This window comes from Silene latifolia, chromosome X (genome assembly GCF_048544455.1).
Source record: "Silene latifolia isolate original U9 population chromosome X, ASM4854445v1, whole genome shotgun sequence".
Taxonomy (NCBI): Eukaryota; Viridiplantae; Streptophyta; class Magnoliopsida; order Caryophyllales; family Caryophyllaceae; genus Silene; species Silene latifolia.
Window position 1 is genome coordinate 311,051,178 of NC_133537.1, and position 15,042 is coordinate 311,066,219.

A 15,042-nucleotide genomic window follows, 5' to 3' on the forward strand; every position below is an offset into this window, starting at 1 on the left:
TAGGAAGACAATCTTGCTCCCACTCGACTTGATATATAGACATGGTTCCTCGACCGATCGAGTAAATCCATTTTCTTTTATCACTTGGTCGAAGCGATGATTCCAACTCCGAGATGCTTGCTTAAGTCCATAAATGGAACGCTTAAGCTTGCACACTTTCTTAGGATGTTCAGGATCGATGAAACCTTCGGGTTGTACCATGTACAACTCTTCCTCCAAATAACCGTTTAAGAAGGCGGTTTTCACATCCATCTGCCAAATTTCATAGTCATGAAAAGCGGCAATCGCTAAGATAATCCGAATGGAACGCAGCATGACTACGGGTGCAAAAATTTCATCGTAGTGCAAACCTGGCACTTGGGTGAAACCTTTAGCAACTAGTCGTGCTTTATAGATATCTTGTTGACCTTCCACTGAATGCTTTATCTTGTAAAGCCAATTGCATTGAAGGGGACGAACCTTAGCGGGTAAGTCAACAAGATCCCATACGTTGTTCTCATACATGGAGTCCATCTCGGATTGCATGGCCTCAAGCCATAGCTTTGAGTCGGAACTAGTCAGGGCACCTTTATAGGTTGTGGGTTCACCACTCGTTAGGAGTAGAATGTCATCTATATCATGTTCCTCGACCATACCAATGTATCTGTCCGGAGGAATAGAGACTCTTCCCGACCTCCTAGGTTCCTCAGGAATATTAACGCAGTAGGGATTGAAGGAATTGGTTCCTCCAATGGTTGCTCGGTATTTGGTTCTGGAATCTCCGACAGGTCGAAGGTTCTATCACTCTTTGCATTCTCGAGAAATTCCTTCTCTAAGAATGTCGCACTAGCCGCAACAAAAACACGTTGTTCGGTTGGCGAATAAAAGTAATGACCAAGTGTTCCTTTACGATAACCTATAAAGTATGTCTTGACCGATCGCGGGCCGAGCTTATCCTCGTGTCTCCACTTGACATAAGCCTCGCAGCCCCAAACCCGTATAAAGGACAAGTTAGGGACCGTTCCCTTCCATAGTTCATATGGAGTCTTGTCATGAGCTTTAGACGGACTTCGGTTAAGTATTAGAGCGGTGACGGAAGAAGAGCATAACCCCACAATGAGTCGGGCAACACGGTGTGACTCATCATGGATCGAACCATATCAAGTAGTGTTCGATTTTTCCGTTCGGACACCCCATTCAACCGAGGTGTTCCAGGTGGAGTTAATCGTAGGGCAATCCCACGGTCCTTAAGGTGTTGATCAAACTCGTGAGAAAGATACTCGCCACCACGGTCTGATCGCAGTGTTTTAATCTTTCTACCCAAAGAGGTTCCGTACCCGATTCTCGGTATTCCTTGAATTTCTCAAAGGATTCACTTTTGTGCTTCATTAAGTAGACATAACCATATCTACTTAAATCATCCGTGAAAGTGATGAAATACCTATAGCCTTCTCGTGCGGTGATTGACATAGGTCCACACACATCCGTATGTATGAGTCCTAATAGGTCAGCAGCGCGCATTCCGACACCTTTGAAGAAAATTCGAGTCATCTTACCGATGAGACATTATTCACACGTGCCAAATGATTGAAAATCAAAGGCCGAGATAGCTCCATTCTTTATGAGCTGTTTTACGCGTTTCTCATTAATGTGTCCCATACGGCAGTGCCATAGGTATGTTTGATCTTTGTCACCGACCTTTAACTTCTTATTCATTAAGTGTAATATTTCGGTGGTCTGATCTAAAACATAAATTCCGCTCATGGAGACTGCCTTGCCATAAATCATATCGTGTAATGAGAAAATGCAAGAATTATTCTCTATTACAAATGAAAAACCAAGTTTGTCAAGTGCAGAAACTGAAATAATGTTTTTAGAGAGAGGTACATAATAGCGAGTTATATAAAAATAACTCAAATCCGCTAGGAAGCTGGATCACATATGTTCCCCTTGAGACGGCAGCCACTCGTGCTCCATTCCCAACACGCAGGTCCACCTCACCCTTTACGAGGGGTTCGATGTTTCGGAGCCCCTGCACATGATTACACAGATGAGAACCACAACCAGTATCTAGTACCCAAGTTCCGTAACTTGTGTGGTTAATCTCAATCATATGAATAAAAGTAGAAGAGGAAGAAAACATACCAACAGGTTTAACACGACCTGCTTTTATTTCCTCATGGTAAACAGGACATGTACGCCTCCAATGCCCAGTCTTGTGGCAGTGATGGCATTCCATGTTTTCGGTCTTGCTCTTTGTCGCGCCTGATGAGTTACTTGCCTCACCAGGCCCACTCTTACCTGATCCCGACTTCTTAAACTTCGGTTTACCTACCGCTAGGTCTACTTGAGCTTTGCCCTTACCCTTGCCCTTGTTTGACACAACGAGAACATCTTGTTTCAAGCTCCCACTGAACTTCATGTCCTTCTCGGTCTGTACGAGAAGGGAGTGTAGTTCATGAGGACTTTTCTTCAAATCATTCATATAGTAATTCGCTCTAAAGAGCGCAAAACCATCGTGGAGTGAATGAAGCATGCGGTCAATCACGATGTTCTCGCTGATTTTACAATCAAGCGCCTCCAGTCTCTTCACATTCTCAATCATGCTGAGAATATGTGGGCTAACCGGTTGGCCCTTCTGGAGTCTCGCATCAAAGAAGCGAGTGGTATGCTCATAGGTCACGATTCTCGGTGCTTTTGAGAATTCCTTAGTGAGCGTGGTAAAAATCTTGTTTGCACCTTGGGCTATGAAGCGTTTCTGCAAATTGGATTCCATTGCAAAAATGAGTACGTTTTTAATCGCACCCGCTTCCATGACGAAGTCGCTATACTTGGAGACTTCGTTAACTCGAGCCGTGGGGCCTGGGGGGTGGCGGGAGGGGCTCGTCGGATACTTGAGCTTCCGTCGGCGGTGGCGGCATTCCGTAATGCCGCCTCCCATTCCGTGAAGTTTGATCCATCATTCTTCAGTCTAGTAGACTGATTCATCTGATTCATAAAGATCCGAAGTCAGGACTCACGGTCCAATGTGGCACTTGGCATTGGGTTATCGAGGATGCCAGCCATTATGTTATTAGCAGTTTAAAAATGTGATCTACGCTGAAAAAGAAAGAAAAACAAAAACGAAATAAGCAACTCATCGAGGTGATTTAAGTCTATTTAAAATTCATTTTAATCGTGTAGACTCATTGCACTTGCATAATTGATCTCCCTCAAGAATAATACAAGTGATCCCAAGACTCAATTTCCGTAAATTGATAAGCCAACTGTTTAGCTAGTTCTTCCGTAAGAACTCTTGGTCGATAGATTTCCGTAAATCCTATCTATAGTCCACCATAATCACAGGATCGTACGAGTGACCATAGTGTTGAGATAAAATAAGTCAATCAGTTCCAACTTACCCGACGTAGAAGGGGTCATATTATGCCTACCGACGAAGAAGGGATTCATTGGAGTTTGACCTATAAAGACTATTCTCAATTTTTGGTTATACGAGGAAGATCCCATCAACTTAGTTTTAATTCATTTTAAGTGAACGAATAACTAGCATTACGTGAATGAATTAACTTAGGTGATGGCTTAAAAACGTGTGACATATAAATGTCAAAGAAAACTAACGCGTGACCTCTATATGAGTCAGTTTTCATGCAATTATTAGGTGGTTTGGTTTTAGGCGGAATATGATGCAAATAATCGTTACAAAAATAAAAGAATGCAATACGTAAATAAAATTCCTAGTGTGGCCTATCCTAGTAAAAAGAACATAATACAACTTTGGAATCCACCGTTGGACCCGAGAAGCTTGTCTTGATGTTCCATCTTTGTCCATGCAGCGGGAGTGAGCATCCGATCTCCATCTTTGGTCTTCTCAAAATTACAATTAAAATTTACAAAATATAAACCTATTTACATTCTAAATAAAAACTGTAATTACAAGTGAAAAATCCAAAACGGAGATGCGAGATCTCAAAATACAACCAAGACCGTGTTCCATCATTACGGTAACACGTTCTACTAAGGCCACACTAAGTTACAACTGTTTGTAAATAAAATTAATACGTAATTAAAAGCATTCAAGGCATTCAACAATAACGATAAATAATATGCATCAACTAAAACAAATTTATTCGTGACATAATTCCGTAATTATGTTAAATTTATCCAAACCACCTTTTAACGATTAAAATTATGTGACAAAACTGCTTCTATCAACTTAATTTTAATCCATTACAATCTGTTACTTTAAATTCGCTTTAAAATAACTATATGGTACGTGAGTGAACCGTTTCACTATCAAGCGAGTGTACAACATCCGTATGATGTACATATTATGGCCAAAAGAAAATTTAAAACAAAAGAAATAAATTTTACACGCTGCCAGAACAAAAATTCCTCGATCGAGACACTAGAGTCCTCGATCGAAGAACAAAAGGGCTCGATCGACTGAACTGCTAGTCGATCGAGAGGTGTGCTAAACAGGAAGTGCTCGATCGACAGAACTGGTGGTCGATCGAGGACTTGTATCAGCAACAACTGTTCGATCGAGTACGAGGGCTTCTCGATCGAGCAGTGGCTCATCTCAAAATTGATCTGAGAAAAGCCTATGATACCATTGAATGGAGCTTTATTGAGGGTGTGCTTACTGGGCTCCAGTTCCCTAAGCAAATGGTAAGGTAGATTATGGCTTGTGTTTCCTCCCCTACGTTTACCCTATCTTTAAATGGTTCTCAGTTTGGATTCTTCCCTGGCAAGAGGGGCATTAGACAGGGTGATCCTATGTCTCCATTGATTTTTACTTTGTGCATGGAGTATCTTACTAGTATTCTCAATGTTGTCACCACTAAACATGGCTTTCACTTCCATCCTCTGTGTAGAAGCCTGCAACTCTGCCATCTGAGTTATGCAGATGGCTTACTACTTTTTTGCAGAGGTGATTTTTCCTCCATTAAAATTCTGATGAGGGCTCTGAAAACTTTTGAAGTAGCTTCTGGTCTTGCTGTCAACCAGGATAAGTCTGAGCTGTATACTAATGGGGTAAACTCAGGGGAGAAGGCCAGAATTCTTCACATGTCTGGCTTCCTTGCTGGTGTTTTCCCTTTTAAGTACTTAGGGATACCCATCTCCTATAAAAGACTATCCATTGCTTACTGCAACAGGCTGGTGGAGAAAGTTGTTGCTCGTGTAAGAAGTTTAGGGGCTCGGAAATTAAGCTATGCTGGTAGGAAGGTTCTTATTCAGGCTGTTTTCTCACAACTTCATACTTATTGGGCTAGAATCTTCCTCATTCCCACTACTGTCATTAAGAAGATTGAAGGGATTTGCAGAAACTTCCTATGGTCTGGTGCTGATCAGTTTAAATCTCCTTTGGTTTCTTGGGTTCAGTGTTGCTACCCTAAGAAGCATGGCGGTTTAGGATTTCTCAAATATTCAGACTGGAATATAGCCAGCATTGCCAAATTTACCTGGTGGATTGCTAGCAAGCAAGATCACTTATGGATCAAGTGGGTTAATACTATTTATATCAAGAATAGGGATTGGTGGACTTACTCTCCTTCTATTAATTCCAGTTGGGCCTGGAGGCAAATCTGTAAAGTTAAAGAGATGTTTAAAAGTGGATATACCAATAACTCTTGGCATACAGGTTGTCCTTATACTGTTCAGAGTGGCTATGATTGGCTCAATCCTCCTCCTACCAGAGTTCGTTGGTGGCCTGTTATTTGGAACAGATTGAATGTGCCTAAACATTCATTCATCTTCTGGCTCTACAATTTGAATAGGCTCTCTACTAGAGACAGGTTGTTTCAGCATGGGATTATTCAGGATACGGCTTGTCTCCTTTGTCAGCAGACTGATGAAACTAGATCTCATCTTTTCTTTCAATGTGCGTATAGTTCTAAGTGTTTGGAGTTAGTTCAGGCTTGGTTAGGGTTCAATTTGTCTGGTGCAGAACCACTTCAATGGTGCTTAGCTTGGAGATGTTCTTCCCTTCTGAAAAAGCAGGTTATTTTTGCAGGGATTGCCAGCCTTATCTATCATATTTGGAGTGCTCGTAACAAATGTCGGGTAGAGGAGGCTATTCCTCATCCCACTGTTCTGTTTAACAATGTTAAGGTGTCTTTCCTTGGTAGAATTGTGAGTAGAGTTCATACTTGTAGGTCACGCATTGATTGTAATTGGCTTAAAAGCATAGGAGTTAATTGCTAGGGCAGTACCTGCCTAGTATGATGGCGTCTTGTATTGGTGATGTAATTGCTTCATGTTTATGATTTATGAAAGTTTCACATTTCACCAAAAAAAAAAGACCTGCAGTGAACATTAGAGCATTCTAATGAGGGCGGAAGCTAAGTTAGAATTGTTTTAGGGTGAATAGTGGACCGGAAGGACCTTTTCATTACCATGTAGATCGAATTTGCATTGACCTAAGACCCTAGACTACATTTCTTAAGAATCATGGTGAACCGACTGTCTTAGCTGTTTCTCTTACTTGCCTTTCATCGAACTCTCTTCTTTATTTCTCTTACTTTATTTCTCTCATTTGATCTCCTTAGATTAGAACAACCATTAAAACCTCCAAGAAATAGTTACTCAGACGGAGTTAGTTTAGCACGCATTTTCCCATCTCCCTGTGGAGATCGACCCTACTTCCACTAGCTTATGTTCGTTGTTTTAGGTATTTATTTTTGGTACTAAACGACGGTATCAGTACCGTCTTTGAAAGATTGCGAAAATGCCAACTTAAGATGAATCCGCTCAAATGTGCCTTTAGAGTTACTTCGGGGAAATTCTTAGAATTCGTGGTACGACACAGAGGAATTGAAGTTGATCAATCAAAGATCAAGGCCATTCAAGAAATGCCAGAGCCTAAAAATTTGAAGGAGCTTTGTGGTCTACAAGGTCGCTTGGCTTACATTCGCAGGTTCATCTCTAACCTCGGGGGACGGTGTCAGCCATTCAGTCATCTTATGAAGAAGGATGCTATATTTCAATGGGATGACAAATGTCATAATGCCTTTGAAAGTACCAAAAAGTACTTGTCATCTACACCTGTGTTGGGGGCACCAGTTCCTCTACAACGCTGCACAAGAATGCTCAGTGGGGGCATTATGTGCTCAAGAGAACGAAAATAAGAAGGAGAGGGCTCTCTATTAATTAAGTCGAACTTTGGTGGGAGCTTATTTGAATTATCCTCCAATCGAGAAAATATGCTTGGGTTTGGTCTTCGCAATTAAAAAACTGCGGCACTACATGCAGGCACATACTGTCCATGTAGTTTCAAAGGATGATCCTATCAAGTATATACTCTCAAGGCCAGTCGTCTAGCAAAAGGCTAGTTCTACTCAAACAGTATGACTTAGTCCATGTGCCTCAAAAGGCAATCAAAGGGTAAGCTTTAGCTCACTTCCTTGGTGATCACCCAATCCCCGCGAAATGGGAACTTCGGGATGATCTTCCCGGTGAAGAGATATTCTATGTGGGTGTACTTCCGCCATGGCAAATGTATTTTGATGGTGGAGCAAGTAGTGATGGAGCTGGAGTTGGTGTTGTATTTTTGTCTCCTGAAGGTCATGTGTTACCTTATTCCTTTGTGCTCACTGAACTGTGTTCAAACAATATGGTCGAATATCAAGCTCTAATCTTAGGCCTTCAAATAGCGATTGAAATAGGGGTCAAGGATTTAGACATCTATGGAGATTCCTTGTTGGTAGTGAACCAAGTCCTTAATGAATTCGAAATGAAGAAGGACGATCATATTCTCTACCATCAATATGCGATCAAATTACTTAACAAGTTGGATTGTGTTCAAATCGGACATGTGCCAAGGAGTGCCAATAAGCTGGCTGACGCGCTTGCTAATCTTGCAGCCACTTTTGTACTGGGGGCAGAGGAAGTCACGACAATTCCAGTTTGCAACCGCTGGGTAGTACCGCCACTAGAAGGAGGAGAAATTGCGGAGTCATCTAACATGATTAGTGTCTACCAAGTCGATAATGATGATTGGCGGCACCTATCATCGATTTTTTGGAACATCAAAAGCGTCCTGATGACCCTAGACATAAAGTAGAGATTCGTCGTCGTGCTCCAAGGTTCATATATTATAAGGGAACACTTTACAGACGATCAATCCTCGGGCAATGGCTGAGATGTCTTGGTGAAACTAAAGCTTCTGAGGCCATGTACGAAGCTCATTCGGGTGCTTGTGGCGCTCATCAATCCGGTCCAAAGCTTCATGATCATGTAAAAATAATGGGGTACTATTGGCCAACCATGGTGCAAGATTGCATGGACTTTGCGAAGAAGTGTTATGCTTGTCAGTTCAATGAAAATTTCATACATCAACCTCCAGAGCCCTTGCATCTTACTATTTCGTCATGGCCCTTTGAAATGTGGGGACTAGATGTTGTAGGACCCACCACTCCAAAAGCATCAAATGGACATGAATTCATCCTTGCTGCAACAGATTATTTCTCAAAGTGGGCAGAAGTTATCAGTGTACGCGAAGTAAAAAAAGGAAACTGTTGTTGATTTAATTCGCACTCAGATAATCTTTTGGTATGGTTTACCACAACGCATCATAACTGATAATGCCAAGCAGCTCTTTAACAAGTTGATGACAAGTCTTGGTGAAAAGTTCAAATTTAAACAATACAAGTCTTTCATGTACAATGCTCCTGCAAATGGCTTAGCTGAAGCTTTTAATAAGACACTATACAATTTGTTGAGGAAAGTGGTGGCAAAGTCAAAGCGTGATTGGTATGAGAGAATTAGTGAGGCATTGTGGGCCTATCGTACTACATAAAAGACACCCACTCAAGCGACCCCGCATGCGTTGGTGTATGGAGTTGAAGCAGTTTTGGCATTAGAACTTCAAATTCAATCCTTGAGAGTTGCCATTCAGGAAGAGCTTACAAGTGATGACAATGACAAGCTGCGCTTAGAAGAGTTGGAAGCTCTAGATAAGAAAAGGTTGTAAGCAAAACAAAAGTTGCAGTGTTATCAAGCACGGTTGTCGTGCGCATTTAACAAAAAGGTGCGCCCTCGATCTTTTCAGGCAGGAGACTTGGTGCTCGCGGTAAGAAGGCCGATCATTACTTCTCACAAACCTAAAGGCAATTTCACTTGTAAGTGGGATGGGCCATATGTCGTGCAAGAAGTATACACCGATGGTGCTTATAAGATTGTTGATGAAGATGGTGTTCATGTTGATCAACGAAGAATTTTTGAAGCGCTACTGCTCCTAAGCATGAGGCTAAACTGCGTAAGCTTCTAGGCATGAGCCTAAACTGCATACCAAAATAAAACTCAAAATCAAAAAAAAAAAAAAAAAAAAAAAAAAGAAAAACCAAAAGAAAAACCAAAGCAAAAAAAACCAAAACAAAAAAAAATCCTTCTCTGAACTACGTAGGCTTGATCTTGTAAAGTACTACTTTGGTGCTTTATGAGTACGTAGGCAACTTGCTTAAGTCATTTATTTAAGTTCAGCCACACCCCGAAACAAAAAAAACCTTCAACGAACTACGTTAGCTTGATCTTGCAAGTTGTCACCATTATTAGCTTGTGAGTACGTAGGCAGTTTGAGCAAATACTTTGTTCAAGTGCAGCCACAAAAAAAAATCAATCCTCTCAAAATCGCTCCTGGCCCGCAAGAGCTTAAACTATGCACGGCTTAATAAACTTCAACTCAGTCGGTCTTTAAGGATAAGGACAGTCATGATCATTGATGGATTTTGCCTAAATGGAAGAAATTCCATCGTATCTTCTAAATCTCCAAGTACCTTGCCTTCCTTCGAACAAGTGTAGACCATGAGTAGTTGACGGTGATTCTTCAGTTATCCATGGTTGTTGATCACGCAAGTTTCAAGGAACATCGCTCATGCTCTTTTTGCTATCCAAATCTTCCAAGCTCTACTTCATATGGGTCATCGCGCTCCTTCCTCCTTGCATAGAGAGCCTTGTAAAGTCATTGAAACAAATCTCGCATCTGCGTGACGGATTGATGGGAGTAGCTTGAATTCCTCATGAGATGGACTGGTCAAGCGAGTATCGAAGTGTTCCGCCTCGAATTCCTCGGCATCTCTCGCGGTCAACAAGTCACAACCTCGAAAAGTATCGAAATGATCTACCTCGGATTCCTCCTCGTCTCCCACGATCAATAGGTCTCTATAAAGTAGCATAATGACTTGGCTCGGAGTATCTCGTAGTCTCTCATGGTCTACAACGGTCGACGGATTCATTCTTTGCATGATGGCTCAAATAAGAAATCGAAATAACTTGCACAGAATGCTTCAAATTCTCTAACCATCGAGAGGCATTTTCGTTGCTTGCTTCTTGATAACTTGAAAGAGAATCGAACTTATGCGACCAAAATAATTCAAAATTTCTCGCAGTCCTTGCATTGACTTGGAGTATCCTAGCGGTTCATGGTCAAGTATCAAAATGATCCGGCTACGGTGCCTCAAATGCTTCAGCGTCCAACGGGACATGTTGCTTGCTTTATATCTTGGAAGAGAAATAAAACGACCCAACTTGGAGTTGCTTGAAATCCTCTTGCACTTGATGAAACAAGTACGTTGCTTGATAAGAAACCAAAATGAGCCATCCAGAAAGTATAAAATTCTCCCACGATGGACTTCAAACGATCTAACTTGGACTTCAAACGATCCAAATTAGGCTTCCTCATAATCTTCAATGGTCGACGTGACATGTTCATTGCGTGATATAAATGACATGCCTTGCCTGGAATGCCTTCAATTCGGCAACGATCATCTAACGGTCATTGCTCCAAATAGAATCAAAATGAAGCACCCAGTATCTTCCAAAATGTCTCACGGTAGAGTACCAAGCTTCAAACAAAGCGCGCATGACTGTCACATGCTTGTCATATGAGTACAATGATGCGTTGATCGCCGAACTGATAGAAGAATCTTCAAGGATATCACCAAAACGAGCAAGCACATCTTTAGTCCACTCCTAATATACAGCAATATGTTTCGACTCTCCATAAATCTTCAAGTTATTAGAGCCCCACTTCACCGATCCGGCTATTATCCTCCGCCCGAGCAAGGAAAAAGAGGGATTTTCGTCAATCTTTGTCTTGAAGGTGCTCTTTAGAAGAAAACGGGCTGACACATCCTGTTTGGAAATATCGAAATTTGATGACATTTCAGGATCGAAACAACCTTTGTTTACAACACTTGCTTCACCTTTGGAAGAGCGCAATGACCGGCGGGTAACCAAGCGGGTTCCCGAGTTCCCATCGTCAGTTTCGCGGTCAATTATGGCAAGGTAGGTGAGCTCTTTGTTATGAAGCTCTTTGAAGTACACCATGATGATCCTAAAAAAAAGGAATATCAATAAAAAGAGAGAGGCGGGATAAAAGAAAAAGGGTAACAACAAAAAGAAGAGAGAGCAGAATGCCAACCAAAAAAATGGTAAGACGTCACTTCTTAAGGTCAATGAAAATTACAAGTGAGTAAATGAAAAAAAAAACTTACTGTGATTCTAGCAGCTTGCCAGATGTGCCTATGGATTCCAACCATGTCATTTCCCGCTTCGCCACCTGGTTGTGATTCTAGCAGCTTGCCATATGTGCCTATGTATTCCAACAGTAGCAGTGCGCCCAATGAGGCCTCGAATGATACAACGAAGGCCTGTAATTCTTCCTCCTCTACTAACTCAACATCTCATCAGTTTCGCTTCACCAACAAAAAGCGATCTCATAATACACTTCATCTCTCATCTCAAGATTATGATAATTTGCTACATGGCACGAATCTGGGATTCTACCACCCAAGGTCCATGTCTTTTATGAGGGTTCGTACCCTCGTCTCCAAAACCATCCAGACGGGAACTCCCCATGACGAATTTCATGGGACAGCAGAAGTTCATATTTCTCCTACAATGGAGAACTTTTTACACATTAGTACTGTTGAATAGACTGACAGTGTTCAGTTGGTTAAGGAGGAAGCCGACATACAGGTTGATAAGAAGACCCGTCTTAATTCAGACTCTCCATATCCTACTAAGATCTCATCAATTCAGTTTGAGTTTGCGGCTGTCAGGGAGCTTTCACTTACTAAGGAGGGACATTACCACATGAAAGTTGGCAAGGATCGTGCTTCTGCCAATAAAGGGAAAAGATCTATGGTTTCAACGTTTTTTTGCAGGTACACCCGCACTACTGTTACCGTTATGAGGATGAAGCGAAAGGATGTCCATTCTCTCGAGTTTGATGCTCATTACCATCCACCGTTCAAGAGAAGTCGACTTGTTTCTTTGATTAGCACTACTTGTACTTGGGTAGCACGTAGTTTTGGGGTTGCTAATGCCCCTTTGTTTGTACTTTAATGTACTCCAAGTTGTCGAAATTTCCAGAAAAAAAAAAAGGCGTGTGACTAAAGGAGTATAATAACTCATTTATATTGCTACAACTACTTTCTTATCTTACACTCTCACCATTCTACTCTAGAATCAAGTCCAGGATTTTACGGATAGAGTGGTTTAGAGTGGTTCAAGCAATTTCAGGTAGTCGGAATCAGGTTATAATCCACAAGCTCGTGTACCAGGAACGATTTCTGTCAAATTTCATGACAAAGTCGGGTTGAGTTGAGATGAAGTCGGGTGACGATTTCTAAGCTGTCAAAGTCAAGTATTTTTGGTGTCTCATTATTCCGCCATTAGTTACGGGTGGAATTGCGACAAACAACAAGTCGCAGACATGATATACTTTGTATATGTTCGATTTCGTGATTTTCTATCGATGAAGTGAAATATTTCAGTTTCATTGCTACTAATTAACGAACCAGGCGCGTGAAGAAATGAGAATTCAATCTAAAATACATGCAAGAAAAAAAGTCATCAGACAAGAAGTTGCAAGTCAGAGATTTGGTCTTTAATCATTGGGTCATATCTGCCCATTCAAAGCTATACTAAAGGATGTGGATCGACATGTGTCTCTGCTATAATGGTTAAATTTTGAATTTTACTGCTTAGTAAAGTTTGAATTTTTGCAAATTGGGAGCAGGGACATGATTAAGAAGGGATTAAAGGTTCTAAACTATCTCTATCATCTTGCTAATCATGAGTCTAACAATCCTACATTGCGGTAGCGAACTTCTACAATGACGGGGGACTTACCTTTGGTTGATGAGGCGGAGTTACACAGAAAAGTCGTCGTACGCCTAGCGTGCTCACTTGTTCGCTCACTGTGTTAACGATGCAATTTTTGTGTGCAAAGCAGTAAGGTTTTGTGCAAAACAAAAGGTTCATTCAGTCTGAAGATTTATAGGTCCATGTATGGGGAATTAATGCCATGATTTTAGCTGATAATTAAGAGCTATCATGGAGGTGTAACGGCTGAATGTTTGAAAATCAAGGAATCTTGTGTTTGCCGCTAATATCTTGCGCCCAAACTTACCTAAGTTGAGTGTGTACACTCTAATCTCATTCAAATTGGCTTTTATGAGATAATAAGGTGTTAATGGTCGCAAGTTTATTGGCCAAGTTCTAATTTGCTCGTTAAGCATGAAAGTAAATGGTGGGAGTTATCCTTGACAAAGTCAAAAGTGTAATCAAGTGAGGCCAATTAATACTCCCTCCGTCCCGGTCAATTGTTGTCTTTTGATTTTAGCACAAAGACTTAGGAAAGGGAAGGGAACTAATAACAAAATGACAAGTAGAAGAAATTGAGTGTGAATGATCAAATTGCTCATTAAATTTATTTTTAAAATAGAAAGGACAATAACTGACTGAGACACCCTAAAATGTAATAGGACAACAAATGACCGGAACAAAGGGACTAATTTCAAAATGGCTATGTCGCAAAAGTGGTATGGATCAAGTTAATAAGTTGTGTATTTGTAATCTTTGGGTATGTTATCCGTTGTTGCGGTTAAATGTCAGTAGAAGTTGTTAAGACTGATCCACCGGAGTCGCATGACTATCAAAGGAGACATTAACGTCATAAAAGGGGGCAACAAGTTATCCGCTAAATCCAAATTTGTCAGGGTGACGTCCAAAATTTTACATATTCACTCTTCTAACAAGTTAAACCCTTGTGGACTTCCAAGTCTAGATGAAAGGGGCAAGACAAAAATTATATGGGTACTCATGACAAGTATCCATCAACTTCCAAGTCATTCAAACAAAAAAATTACGTGGGTACTCTTACGATAAGTTAAGTACTCATAGACTTCCAAGTTAAGCAAAAATTCACGCGGGTACTCTTACGATAAGTTAAGTACTCGTGGAATTCCAAGTCAAACAAACAAAATTCATACGGGTACTCCTACGATAAGTTAAGTGCTCGTTGACTTCCAAGTCAAACAATAAAAAAAAAGAGGTCGAGACCTCACCACGTCAAAACAACCAAACAGTGCACGTGACAAGGTCTCGAGGGGGCAATTTGTAGTCATAGAAATTTTATTAAAGTGCCGTAAATAAAATAAAATAAATTATTTTAAGTTAATATCAAATTTTAGCTTAATTTAATCATATTTGCCCCGTTTAATAGAATCCGGATCGATCCATATTGCAAATTGGGTTATTTGGGCTCTAAAGCAAAGCAAATGGTCAATTGGGCCCAAAAGAGAAGTCAAGCTATCAAACAAAGGCCGAACTTCAAGTCCATTTACCAAGGGAGAAATCTCTATAAATAAGAGACTTCTTCACCATATCAAGGAGAGGAAATCACTTTACAAGGGAAAAAAAATCACTTTACAAGAGAGAAAATCATTTGTCAAAGTGAAAAGAAAAAAAATCACTTTACAAGGGAGAAGAAAATCACTTGAGACAAACCACTTATGAATGTTAGAGAAAGAAAGGCATCAAAAGCTCTCAACTTCTCTCTACAAATCTCTCTGCAAATCTCCTTGGCAAGTATACAGCAAGCACCATAAAATCGTGCCATCTACACAAGGAAACTCAAACCAAATTCAAGCATCGAAGAGAGATTCAAGTCAATGTGACCCTCTCAAGAAGCTCAAATCAAACTCAAATCAAATTCAAGCATCGAAGATAGATTCAAGTCAACGCGACCTTCTTAAGAAGCTAAAGTCAAGCAAGCGA

General features: G+C 40.8%; 1 protein-coding gene across 1 annotated transcript; it reads left to right on the forward strand.

Moving 5' to 3' along the window:
• The first annotated feature begins 6,719 nt into the window (after positions 1-6,719).
• Positions 6,720-7,106, forward strand: LOC141620515 (putative mitochondrial protein AtMg00860). The gene has a single exon (XM_074437365.1). The coding sequence runs from the start codon at positions 6,720-6,722 to the stop codon at positions 7,104-7,106; it is 387 nt and encodes a 128-aa protein (XP_074293466.1).
• Positions 7,107-15,042: the final 7,936 nt, after the last annotated feature.